The 14281-nt window shown below is 40.8% G+C and overlaps 2 protein-coding genes across 2 annotated transcripts in view; both read right to left on the bottom strand.

Annotated features, from left to right (window-relative positions):
- Positions 1 to 14281, bottom strand: part of CBLIF (cobalamin binding intrinsic factor) — a gene marked incomplete at both ends in the record, with an annotated part of 88738 nt that overhangs the window by 18592 nt on the left and 55865 nt on the right. The window lies entirely within an intron of this gene.
- TCN1 (transcobalamin 1) lies at positions 4169 to 14044 on the bottom strand (the record flags this gene model as incomplete). The annotated part of the gene is made up of 8 exons (XM_080817847.1): positions 4169 to 4230; positions 4669 to 4787; positions 6012 to 6201; positions 7194 to 7383; positions 9805 to 9992; positions 11265 to 11420; positions 12349 to 12489; positions 13912 to 14044. The coding sequence occupies 8 exons, from the start codon at positions 14042 to 14044 to the stop codon at positions 4169 to 4171; spliced, it is 1179 nt and encodes a 392-aa protein (XP_080673973.1).

The following is a 14281-nucleotide window of genomic DNA, read 5'->3' as shown; positions in this document are numbered from 1 at the left end:
ATGTCCACTCCAAGGGGGAAGGGTCTTTGTCTCTTGTTCACTGTTCTATCTCCAGCCCTTGAGCTACTGTACTGCTTATTTCACAGTAGGAACAGAATAAATAATTTTTGGATGAGCAAATTAATGAACAAATATAGGACATTTTTTTTCTTTCTCAGAGGAGTGTTGGTGGTTTTGTGAGATGAAAGCACAGGATACATATTGGAGTGCATTAGACAGCTTCTAATGTGGCCCTGTGTTCCCACATCCTGATATCCATGCCCTTGTGAAATCCCCTTCTCCAGAGTGTGGGCTGGCCTCACTTCTCATGAATATAATGCAGGAAAAGTTATATGATGAGGAGACAAAGGTCCAACTTCCCTCTTGCTTGCAGTCTCTCTTGCTTGCAGGCTCTTCTTGCTTCTTGCTCTGAGAAAGCCAGCGGCCATGTTCTGAGCTGCCTGGTAGAGAGGCCTCTATGGAAAGAACTGCGGGTGGCTTCCAGTCAACATCCAGGGAAGGAGGAATCCTGCCAACAATGATGTGAATGATCTTGAAAGCTGATTCTTCCCCAGTTGAGCTTTCAGATGAAGCTTCAGTTGACATCTTGATTGTGGCCTTATTGAGAGACTCTGACCCACAGAAACTTGAGATAATACATCTTGTTGTTCTAAGCCATCAAGTTTTGTATTATTATCTACCATGTAGTGTATGGTGGGGTGAGACCAGAAAGACAGTTTGAGGGATTTGCATGTCATGTGAAGGAGTGGTAGGCACAACTATGCCCTCCCCTCAACCCCACACAGGTATCTACATCCTAATCTCTGAAATCTATGAATATGTTAGGTCACATGACAAGGGGGAGCTAAGGTTGCTAATGAGCTGATTTTAACATAAGAAGATTATTTTGGTTTATATCAGAGGATCCGCTGTAATCAGATGTCCTTATCAGTGGAAGAGAGAGGCAGCAGAGTGAGTCAGAGAAGGGGATGTGGTGATGGGAACAGAGGTGGGAGTGATCTGAGTGCTGTTTTGAAGGTGGAGGAATGCTAGTTTCCTCCAGAAGCTGGAATAGGTGAGGAAATGGGTTTCTCCCCTAGAACCTCTAGAAGGAACTCAGCCCTTTCAACACCTTGATTTTATATCACTGAAACCCCTTTCTGACTTCTGACCTCCACAACTGTACAATGATATGTTTGTCTTAAGCCAGTAATTAGTGGTAATTTGTTGCAGCAGCAGTAAGAATCTAACACAGGATTAGGATCCCAGCATGGCACTGACTTTGGGTTCCAGTGCCTGATTGTGCCCATCCTGAGATAAGCCACGACCCCTCCATGTGCCTGCTCTTTAAACACACTTTTCCTTATAAATTGCCACAGCCATGGTTGTTGCAAGACTGATTATGATACAATTGTGTCACTTGGCAAATAACTTCCAGAACAGAAACCACACAGGCCATACATTTCTTAACTCATATATTTCGACAGTCCTTGACTAACTATTGAGAGAACTAGTTTTTTTTAAGAGACGGGGGGTTGGGGGAAGATGGGGGAGGGGCAGATTTGAGAGAGAAGGAGGAGGAGAATCTCAAGGTTCCATGCTGAGCACAGAGCCTGACTTGGACCTTAATCTCAGGACTCAGATCATGACTGGGCCAAAATCAAGAGTCAGATACTCAACTGACTGAGCCACCCAGGCATCCCTTGATGGAAATTTATCAATTTATTTGCCTGTTTTTGCCTGTGCCTCACTGTCTGGTATCCAAGCACCCAGACTCTCAATGGATGTCTGAGAGGTTTATTTGTGTTGATTATTCTCTGCTGTGACAGCAGAGGGAAGTTTCTCCCCTCAGACTCTCTTGGTTCTGTCATAGTGTTAAGCCTTAGAGCTTCTCATAAGGCAGGTGTGGCCAGAGTTAGGATTCCCTGGGCAATGTCAGTAGAATGCAAAGGGAATGTTACTCCATTTCTCTCCATGTCTGTCTCTGGGATTAAATGCATTCCTATCAGATAGCAATGTTACTATATTCTACTATGGGACCAATGATTGGGAGAAACTGAGTTCTGTCTGCTAAGAATGGAGGCTCGTGGTGCTACAGGGAAGTGTTAGAAACACAGTGGCATTAACTGAGATTTTATGTTTGATCCAAAGAAAGGAATTAAATGAGAATTGCAAAAGAAATGACTTTTTCATGCTGTGATAACATGTTATTTGATTCTGTGTCATTGTGCCAACTAGAATATCCTTATACCACATTTGGGAGAATAGGTCTAATATAAATGGTGTGCTTTACTGATGTTGAGTGGTTATTATCGAAAGTGACCTAGAACCTTTGTGCGATAGTCTGCAATCTCAAAGGGACCCATTCCAACTTCGTTATTTTGAGATTCAATTTCAGTGGTCCATTGCGGGTTCAGTACTTCCTGTAATTTTTTGCTTGAGCGTTATTATTTTTCCTGAGGGACAAAACCAACCATATGTACTGTTTTTTTTCCCCAGGATATTACCAGTTTCTAATCTGTCTTTTTGAGCATAATTATTAACAGTGTTTGCTTTCACTCTTTACAGTGTTGTGGTTGGATGATAAGTTGTATGGTCACACTGTGTATCATAGTCAGGAATAGCAATTATGTAACATCCTGCATATTTATTACCATAAGCCATTATCCCTCAATTTCACATAGCTTGTAGAGTCTACAAACATGTCCGACAGCTGCTGTCCCATATGAGCAGCACTGTGAAGGTCTCTTGTCCGTAACTTAGCTTTCAAGATGAGACCCAGACCCAAGGGGATAGAATCCATTGCTGTCTAGTGAGGAAGGCATCTGTCATATAAAGTTAATGAAGAATCAGGTGGAGATGACCCTGAGGGTTGAGGACCAGTACCAGAAAGCAATGGTCAAAGCCTGACTATGAAGCAGGGTTGCTGGTGGAGGGGAGGAAGCTAAGAGTATCATGAAGGGAACACAGGAGAAATGAGGGAGGCACTTATAAAATAATTGAACTAATTCTGCCTGAAGGTATCTTCCTTTTGGGGTAGCTTTATTTAAAGGTTGTATTTATTTATTTGAGAGAGAGCGAGGTAAGGAGCAGAGGGGGAGGCAGGGGGAAGGGGAAAAATCTCAAGCAGGCCTCATGTTCAGCATGGAGCTAGCCGTGGTGCTAAACCTCACTGAGCTCATGACTGAGCTGAACTCGAGTATGGGACACTTAACTGACTGAGCCACCCAGGCACCCCTGACTTATTTTTATTTTTAGATTTATTTATTTGAGAGAGAGCGAGCGAGCGAGCTGGGTGAGGTGCAGAGGTAAGGGAGAGAGAGAATCTCCAAACAGACTTCTCTTTGAACAGGTAGCCCAACACCACTGATCCCAGGGCATTAAGGTCAATGACCTGAGCCAAAACCAAGAGTCAGCTGCTGAACTGACTGAGCCACCCAGGCACCTGTAGGTGCCCCTGATTTTATATATATATATATATATATATATATATATATATATATATATATATATACTTTTAAAATGTGAATTCTACCGAAATCATCAAAGGTGATTTTTTCCTCATGTGTATTTTGATGATATGAATATCAGAGTGAATATCAGAGTGATTTTTATGGTGAAATAAAAGGAAAATACATGTGGAAGAAGAAAAAAATGGAACCCAAGGGAGATAGCTGGAGATTATTCCTGAGACTTTATGGACTGGTCTTTTATGTAGAAGTCTCACCTTTCCCTCTTTCTTCAGAGCAGTATTTTTTCTCTCTACCCACTGCCTTTCTGAGGTCAATATGTCCACTCAGTTAGTCCCTTACATCTGGGCCTCAGAGAACTGCCTCCCTAGAGATTTTCTACCTGATCTCATTGGCTGCTGCATCAACACTAGATCTAGAACCTTATCTCCATTCCCACTCACTGCCTGAGGTCACCCACACAGTTAGCAGTGGAACCTTGAGTAGAACTCAGTTTAGACATATGGTCTAATCTCTTTTCCCCTCCCCTTCCTTCTATCAATAATCCCCCTTTAAAATGAAATGATTAGAAAATGCTCCTTTTGTATTGTTGTTGATCTTTTATTGAACACATAAAGAGAGAAGGGAAGGTTATTGATGCTCCTATTAAAATTGAGATGAGAGAAAAGGAAGGGATGAGGCCAATCTCTGCCTGCAAGTCCAGGCAGAGATTGAATTTATTAGTATGTGCTCCAGCGAACCTCCAAATCATCTCCTGCATGGACAACATAACTACCAGCTCCTGAAAAGGAAGAATGAAAAGTGGATCAAATGATTCTTTTAAAGATTTATTTATTTTAGAGAGAAAGATAATAGGAGCAGGGAAGGGGAGGGGCAGAGGAAGAGGGAGAGTATCTCAAGCAGTCTCCCCACTGAGCGTGGAGCCCTACTCAGGGCTTGATCTCACAACCCTGAGATCATGGCCTGAGCTGAAAACAAGAGAGTCATCTGAGTCTGACTCAGTCATCTGAGTAACTGACTGAATCATCCAGGTGCCCAATGGTAACTGACTGAGTCATCCAGGTGCCCAATGTTGCAAATGATTTAACTACCAAATCACCAAATAATGGATCTCACTTTCCCAACACCTTGGCACATTCCCCACCAAAGCTCACACACTCATATTGGGATGTTTGGGGCATTGTCACTCTCTGGGGCTTTTTAGCACTCTCTCCCTTACCTTGGTTCAGGTGTTCACCATTGCTCCGGAGCTCCCAGTAGGTCCTGTCATTAGTGCTGGCCTTTATGCCCCGAACACTGATGATGTAGGGGCCCCATGCGGTCTCCTTTGTTTTGAACCTGTGGGGACAATAAATGGGTTTCAAGAACTTAGAACTTTCAAGGGCAACTTTAATGGACATTTCTCAAACTTCAATGGACCTAAGAATCATTTGAAGCCATTATCAAGAAAAGCAGATTTCCCGGCCCTATCCTCAGATACTTTGATTCTGTAGGTAAATAGGTGGTGATTAGGAATCTGCATGTGTAATAAACACTCCAGGTGGTTCTGACGCAGGCACCACACAATCTCTGCTGAATTAGAGAAATGAAGCCTATTTCTGCCCCTGCCTCCCTTTGTGGTAGACACTCTGTATTCAACAACTGCTAATCTTCTACCCCAAGATAGTAACCGTCGAAGAGACAAAAGCAGCAGAAGAAAATGTTAACCTCACATCCTAGAGGCATCATGAGTAAGTAGGTTTTCTCTTAGGAAAGAAGAACAGGAAAGAGCAACTTAATATTTCATGTTGTGTTTATTAAGAAGTGACATGGCCAATGTTTGTTTCACATTCCCTGGCCACATTTCTCTGCCTTCCTGGGAGCCCTTGAAAGCAACCTTTAAAATACTTACATTGCGTGTGTGTGTGTGTGTGTGTGTGTGTGTGTATAACATTTACAGTACATACTATATATATAAAATATTCTCTATGGCATCTTACATCACGTTACTAGACAAAGTAAATAATTGCTGATTAGGTTTGGGGAGTCAAGTGAATCATACCTTTCAGAGGCAAAGTTAATATCTTAATTTTAATATTTGACTTCTTTAGGCCAGGAAACCTAAATATAGGGCTCCATGAATCTGAATGTGGGGAGCATGGAGAGACTCAGGGCATTTGTGAAACCTCTGATTTAAAGGACAAGTTTTGTGTCTATGTTTACTTGTCTGGGATCAGAAGCCACTGCACTCATCTGATTTTCAAAGGGGTCAGTGATTCAAAGATAATGACCCAGTGTTCTGAACACAAAATGACTGAGCTAAGAGGTTCTCTTTGTTGAAGGAATCTTGCTGACAGAAGAGAGATCCCTGGGACTTATTCACCCATTAAGTGAACATTAATTTAGTACCTACTGTGTGTTGGAAGATGGAAAGTCTCACCTTTTTTTAAACCCTGCCATGAGATGTAGATGGACAGCAAAGTACTAATGTTTCAAATATACTTTTATTCAGGTGCTTATGTGTTCTTACTAAGTCTTTCAAAATCACCAAATACCTTCACCTTAGGTTAGGCACAGACATACCTAAATAGAGTTGGATTTTCTTTCTGGGCTTGTTCCATCACATTTAGGAAGACAGAACCATCTGTCACAGAGACCACAATACGATCTTTTCTGTTATCAATTACCACAGAGTAATTTACTTGGATTTGTGAAGGTGAGACAGCAGGTGTCACTGATATAATAGGTTCCTGAGTGGAAATGTCGAAGGAATCTGGCAGAAAAAGAAAAACAGAGAAGAATTACTATTCAGAAAAATAAAAATGATGTTCAAGTTTACAAACGCATCCAACCCCTCCTCCAGGCCTGCTTTCCTTTAGGTAGAGGAGGATTGCTACAAGGAGCAAGAATCATCAGCCAAGGGGCAGATCTCTTGTGTGCCTAAACCAGATAGGCACCAGCTTGTAAATGTGTGGTTCAGCTTCACTCCCAGCTGTTTAAACAATGCAGGTTCCCTGTCTCCTCTTTCTTATCAACCCTCCTGAATTTTTCTTTTCTTTCCTTTTGTATAGCATTTAATGATGCTTTCCTTTTTTTGGATGCCCTTTATTTCTTAACATTTATTGAAGACATATTAAGTATCAGGCACTGTACTAATCATTTTACATAGCTTATCTTATTCAGTCCTTACAAATATCCATGTTAGGTATGTTTATCATTTGCATGTTTTATATTAGTAAACTGAAGTTTAGAGATTAAACGTTTTGTCTAAGGTTTCTAAACCTGTAAGTGGCTGAGCCAGGAATGAACATAGATAAAAGTCAAATCTTCTTTCATCCCTGGTTTAAAAATCAGTTGTTTGAATAAATGATTCATGTTCTAATTTTCTTATAACACTTCCATATTCCTTCCATATTCCTCTGAGTTCCCTGAGGGCTCTCTCATTGTGCATAATGGAGAGTCAAAAACATACTTTGTTTAGAGTGGGAATGATGCTCAGAACATCTCTCTAACCATCAGAAAACATCCCTTTGAAGATAGACATTACTGAATCAAGTCTACCTTGTTTATCAGTGTTTGAACCAAGAACAACATCTACTACACTGTTAAGAAGAAATCCTCAGGTGGTTATAATCACTGGTGACACATGGAGGACCACATTCTATCTGGGAACTGTTATGCTTTAGTGGTTTATCTGGTCACTTTTGGTCCCTAAGGACATCTTAGTCTCACATTCTTTGGGTATTCTGCTCTTTAGTACTCTACCTGAGCCATAGACACAAGAAGAGTCTTTGTTAACATCCAAGTAGGTCTTTCCCATCAGGGCTGGTAAGATTTGAGCTGCAGCAGTTGGCATACGGAATGCTCCTTGAGAAATTTCTGTGAGCACTGTATCCCGTGTTTTTTCACAAACCCATTGATTTTCGTTGTAATAGTTGGGTGAGACAAAGAGAGCCTAATGTGTGAGACAAAGAATGAGAGGGAATGAGAATGAATGAGAGAAAGGTCAAATAAGGGGAAAGCCTACATCTAATGAATTCAGTAAATATTTACTGGCCTCTGACCACAGGGTAAGCACCTTAGACAACTAGGTTACCTTCCTGACACCAAGAAATTTAAAAACTAGTTTGGGGGGAGATGGAGAATTGCTAAATAACACAACCAGTAATGGCATCAATAAGAACAGACTTTACCTATTCACTCTTATAGACTTGACATGGAACAATACCTTTCATATGGGAGATACCTGATAAATGCTGTTAACAGACAATCATGAAGGAGTCCCTAAGGCGAATGCCTTAAGAGCAGCATCTAGTGCCATGGCTTTTCAGAAGAGGAAGAGCACATAAACATTTCGTGACCCTGAGGAAAGGCTTGGTGGAGAAGGCAGTACTTGAGGTAGACCTTGATGGTATGACAGAATTTCAGTAGGAGACAGGAGAGGAGCACTATACCCAGAGGGAATAGCATGATCAAGGATGCTAGAGTAGGTGAGGCCAGGGCATGGCCTGTCTCTGATGACACTGTCTGCAAAATCCCCAGGGAATTCCTCATGGCCTGGGAGGACTGGTGTACAGGGGAGACTCAGGCTAGAAAATGAGGTTGGGGCCACATTGGTGGATCCCTGAGCTTCAGGGTGAGGTGTCTGACATTATTTCCTTAACAGTGTGGAGTCAAATAGATTCTTGAATAGAATCTATAGAAGCACCAAATGTAAACTGGAGGGGACAGCATGATGGGGTAGGAAAATTTAGGAAGGTATCAGAGTGAGTAAGATAAGGACAAAAACAGGTTGGTCCTGCAGATGTCGCTCTGTAGTTTCTAAGGGAAGGATGGTTCCTCTTTTCATTTTTCCTGAAGACCCTTTAAGTTAACCAAGAAGGCAACAAGCATTTGTGGGATATTTTAAAAAAAGGATTATAGGGGCGCCTGGGTGGCTCAGTGGGTTAAGGCCTCTGCCTTCGGGACATGATCTCAGGGTCCTGGGATTGAGCCTGTATCGGGCTCTCTGCTCAACAGGGAGCCTGCTTCCTCCTCTTTCTCTGCTTGCCTCTCTGCCTACTTGTGATCTTTCTGTCAAATAAATAAATAAAATCTTTAAAAAATAAAAAATATAAAAAGGATTATATTTCATTTCATCTTCAAAACTGTCCTGTAGGCAAGCAGCTCCCAAGCCTGCTGTGAATAAATATCCCCTGTAGGGTTTTAAAACCAGACCAAGCTGGGTGTTATATGTAACTAATGAAACATTGAACATTACATCAAAAAACAAGTCATGTATTATATGTTGTCTATTTGAATTTAAATGAAAAAACGTAAAACCGGACCAAGGCCCATGCTCCACCTCTCAGTTTCTATATTGACTGGCTTGAGGGAGCCTAAATATTAGTGTTTTCCAAAAGCTCCTCTAGATGATTCATATGTGCAGCCAGAATGGACAACCGGTGTTCTATGAAGGCCAAACTCAGCAAGACAGACAACAGCCTCTCACCAACAATAAAAACAGCCTGCATGATTGGACCACTATTATACCCCCAGCTTCCTGTAATTTTTCTCAAGAACCCTCACTGGCCACATTGAACGCCTTGATCTTGCTAAAATGTTCTTTCATGCTTCTGGTCTTTGCCCTTGCTGTCCTCTCTCCCTTGGAAAGCCCTCTCATCCTGGGGTGGTCTGGCAGACCCCTACTCGTACTAAAGACTCAGTGAAATTTTTTTTCCTGTCAATCTTCCTTCATCTCTTCTTGTATCTACCCCTTAGAGTGATGTAAATCAGTGAGTGAATGCAGGAATAAAGCCCCAGACTTCAAGGAACATATACAGGACAGAGTGGGTGCCAAGTATGAGTTTTGAAACCAACTGTTTAGGTTCCCTCTCCATGTAAATCACTTTTTGGCCTTGTAATGTCAGGCAAGTTACTGATACCCCATGACTCAGGCTCTTATTCTGGGAAATGGAGCTAATAATATTTTCCTCACTGGGTGGTTGTGTGCATTAGTGAGCATTCCAGTAAATACTAGCTGGTATTACTGGCACTGCCTCTTATCACTTGGACAACCATAATCTAATTTGGGAGATAAGAGGCAAGCACCAAACGCTGGCATATGGCATATGGTGAAATTGCATTTGATAGAACAACATAGGAGATTGGAGTAGACTCTAAAATTAAAAAAAGTTGTAGTCAGGAAAAGCTTCACGGAAGCACTGGACATGGAAATGTAAGGATCTAAGGTGAGGAGAATACATTTCCATCAGGGGAGAAGAATCACATAGAATCGGTTCGTAAAGGAAACAGAGTGGGGCCAGGAAGAAAGGATATAGATATTTCTTTCCTTCATAACTCTCTTCTCTGTCTCCTATTTTATCCTCTGACTTACCTGCATAGCTTCTCCTGTACTATATATGTTTCCGAGGAGACCATTTTCTGTTTTCTGAGACAGAATCTTGTTTATCAGTGACTCTGTATAATTATTAATAGTCTCTATATCCTTTCTATCTATTTGTTTCTGCCCTCTTGTTTTGTTCTTCACACAAGTCAGAGCCAGGACAGCCATTGCACCAGTATCTGCCAGGAAACAAAACATTGGTGATAGGGTGACCAACCATTTCAGCTTGCCATGGTCTGACCATGGCTGGTAGGTAGAATTTTCATCACTAAAAGAGGCTTATATCTGGACAAACTGGGAAGACTGGTCATCCTAGTTGATGATGGGAGAAAAGGATTTGAAAGGATAGCAATCATCGCTTCAGCACTGAACACTCAAATATTTCAAGATCCCTTTTTTATGTTCAGTATCCCTGTGCCTTGTACACAATAATTCACCTGTTGGTCATAGAAACACATACGGATTTGCAGGTGCATACACACGGACAGTTTTCCACTTCTACATCTTGGCTGTTCTCATTTTTTTTCATCTCTCAGCCATATTAGCAAAGTAATTGGGAGAATTCGTGATGATACCCTAAGCAACATATGTCTTTGCAATGTTCCAATGTTTCCACTAGGCTGATTAGAAAAATAGCACTTAAGAGAGTTGTTTTCCAATAAAGCTTCTTAAGGGGGAGGATGAAGCAAGAGTTTGGAAGAAGGGAGGATAAAATCTTTTTTTCTGGCTTGTTACTTAGTTCCCCTACTGGATTCTTTAAGTGTGGTACCTTCCCTCTCCCATAGAAAGAAATCTCACCTTACTATCCAGAGATACTGAATGGTGATTCTCTTTAGGCTTCTTGGAGAAAGATGAGCTTGTGTATCTGGATCCATAAGGGCTTAGCAGCAATACTAGCTGTCTAGAGGGGGCTTCTTTTTGTATGTGTAAACTGACCCAGGAGAAAATTTCTAGTCCTTGTCTATTGAAGGTACAGACTTCATCAAACAAAATATTGGGCCTTGTCCATGGAAAGGTTGTGTTGTCCAAGTAAGCCCACACATTAAGTGCTCCCAATAAATTAAAGAAAGAGGTGAAGTTAAGTTAAATGAATTCCACTGTTTTCCTGCCTCTATACTTACACTTTCTAAAATGTCTTATATGAAGATTCTCACAATCTGTCTTTATTTTACAGATGGGAAAATTAAGGTCAAGAGTTAATATCCATTGGTTATATAATTCAAAGAAGGGGTAATGTAGGAACTGGATCTTTCTACTATATTAGATATCTAGAAAGATGCTTAAATGCCCCCCAATATTCGTTCTTCTCAAAAAGAAAATTTTCTTCCCTGATCACTAGGGTTAAGAGGATAAAAATAAAGTCCAAGTTCTTACAGGTAGAAAAACTCAAAGGAAAAGACTTACCAATGACTGTGTCCTTTATGCCAAGGGAACTGGGTGTAATCACTCACCTACTGAGAACTGTCCATGAAAATAGTAATTTTTATTTTCAGGATTGAGGAATTTAGCAACTTCAGTGATTGAGTAATTCCCACTGAACAGACACAAGGCCAAAATGTCCAGGCTGAGCTGATAGTAGTTAGTCAGTGGATTACCACTATGATCTTCTGTCAAGAGGAAAGAAATACCTTACTCATGGCAATAATAGTGGAGTAATAAATTTTCAATCTATTCCTACCTGTTTTTTTAGAATTTCTTTACATTTAAGGAAAGGTGAGTAATAGAGGGAGAAAGATCACTCATAGAATCATCAAACCTAAGAAATGTAAAGGCTGTTAAGAGCCACCAATTTAACTCAACTCCTTTCATTTTATAACTGAGGTGAGTCATCTTTAGATGTCTCTTTAGACGAAAATACCATCCTGATACTCAGGTGGTTACAGAAGTAGGACTAGAACACAGATTTCCCACCCCTAAGCTTCTTGCACTTTGAATGGAAATGTGTTCGAACTGTAAGTAGAAGTAGAAGAAGTAGAGGCCATCTCACAAGAAGATGGGATTAGAACAGCTTAATGGATAGCAGGATGAATATGGGGTGGGTGTTGAAATAAAAACAATGCACCTCAGTAGCCACGATCACGATCAGCCTATTTTTCCCAGTGATAAAGCACTTTTGGCCATCTTTATCTCTTCTGCTAGTATCATGTGTTTTGGTACTTCTGACATAGTGTCTTGTATTGCTCAGCCATTTCTGGTGTATTTCATTATTTGTCTAAAAGCCAAGCTTCTAGAGAACAAGAAAACTGTGTTCTGTTAGTGTGTTTGTGTGTGTGTGTGTGTGTGTGTGTGTGTGTGTGTGTGTGTGTATGTTCATCAGCTTATGTAAGGTGGATGTAAAGTCCATGCTCATTTGGATCTATTTGAAACGAAAATTCAAGATCCATGTTGAAAGAGGGAAGAAGGGAAAATGATCAAAGATATGTGGGATGAACAGAATGAAGAGGAGAAGGAAAGACTGAAGGGAAACTTCATTGAAATCTGAACCAGTGGAGGAGAAGACAAGTTGTTCAGGGACTCTGAACATTTGACTCTCACCCATATTTCTGATTTCTGCTTTGTATTTATTTCCTAGCCTTTTGATCAGTTCAGAATAATTTATAGACATTCCATCAGGTGCTTTACATGCTCCCAAAGCCAGTATAGCCAAGGCAAGCTGTCCCGAGGTTAAAGATGGCTCTGAAAAGAAAAGTATTCGAGTTTAACAAGGTACATGTTTGTGATTTTTTTTGGCATCCTGTCTTTCTTGTCTTACATCACCTGTCAATTCTTTTTTTCCACTCTATACAAATATTTTACTGTTGTCTTCTTTATTCCCAAAGCAAAGACTTTTCTAACAGTGCTGTATAAATGCCAGCTGGATCATAGTCTTCCCCATGAAATCATGAGGTGTTTTGGGAATCCTGCAATCCTTATAAAAATTTTAAAAGGAAAAGAACAGATAATAAAACTTTGGGATTTACTCTCTTTGTGGGTGCCATCTTGCCAAGATAGTAATAATTAACTTGGATGTTCTGCCTTGTAGAGTATCAAAATTCTCAGGTTTCTTGTAATTCTTAGAATAATATTGTGAGGTAGATAGGGGTGGCTTCATTTCTCCCTTATCTCAATTAGAAAGCAAGGCTCCGTATTGACATGAAGGGCTCAGCATTTAGCCTGCATTCAACCCTAGTCCTCATCTGGGGTGCCTGGGTGTCTCAGTTTGTTAAGCATCTGACTCTTGATTTTGGCTCAGTTCATGGTCTCAGGGTTGTGGGATTGAGCCCTGTATTGGGCTCTGCACTGAGTGCTGAGCATGGAGTCTGCTTAAGATTCTCTCTCTCCCTTTACCTTGGTCCCTCCCCACCTCTCTAAAACAAAACAAAGAACAAAAAGAAAAACAAAACCAAAAAGACTCAGTCCTCATCTCTATTTCCCTGCGATTTCCTTGCTATTGTCCGGTTTCTTACATGTGAGCCATATCCCTCCTGGTTGTGAACTCAGGTAACTTATAGAACAGTATTAGTGGATAAGAGTCTTTAATTTATTTTGATTTTCTTTGTGACTCTTTAAAAGAAAATGTTTTTCAGGACACAGACAAGTAAGGCCTAGCTGTAAATAGCAAGAGGATTTGAGGTATCTTTCTTTTTTTTCCCCATTTTATTTGAATTATTATTATAATAATAATTATTATTTTAAATTAACGTATAATGTATTATTAGCCCCAGGGGTACAGGTCTGTGAATCGCGAGGTTTACACATTTCACAGCACTCACCATAGCACGTACCTTCCCCAGTGTCCATAACCCAACCACCCTCTCCCCGCCACCCACCCCCCCGCCAGCAACCCTCAGTTTGTTTTGTGAGATTAAGAGTCTCTTAAGGTTTGTCTCCCTCCCGATCCCATCTTGTTTCATTTATTCTTTTCCTACCCTCCAAACCCCCCACTTTGCAACTCCACTTCTTGAGATATCTTTCTGTCCCCTCAAGTTTTATACAGCTAGAATAGATGTAGCAGGGAGACTTTGGATACAAAATTATGTCCAAAGATCTATTGCTGGAGATAATCTTTATGGATAGGTAAGTCTTCTCCAAAAACTTCCAGAGAATAAAGCTACTCACCTGTACTGTTCACAGTGAGTATGAATTGTTCAGTCAGATGTTGATCTTGGCTTTGGTTCAGGGACCCACAAAGTCTGAGGGACAGCAGTGCATTGGCGGCGTGGATTCTTTTGGTATAATTTGAGTTGATCATTGTATGTATCAGAGGTTTTAGAGCAGTTTTGTTTTCCTTGCTTACCTCTGTGGCAGGGGAAGGAGGAAATAAGAAGGAATAAGAAATGCACACTAAGAAATTATTAAGGAACAGGAACCCTAGAAACAGTGTTGGTCTTAAAATGTTTTGTAACAGGTATGTTTAGTAACAGGGCACAGGGAGAACAATGCAGTGGTCACTGACTGTGTTGCTGGAACAATACAAAGGTGAGTCTGG

This window comes from Martes martes, assembly GCF_963455335.1.
Source record: "Martes martes genome assembly, chromosome: 10".
Taxonomy (NCBI): domain Eukaryota; kingdom Metazoa; phylum Chordata; class Mammalia; order Carnivora; family Mustelidae; genus Martes; species Martes martes.
This window is presented reverse-complemented; position numbering and strand designations above follow the sequence as displayed.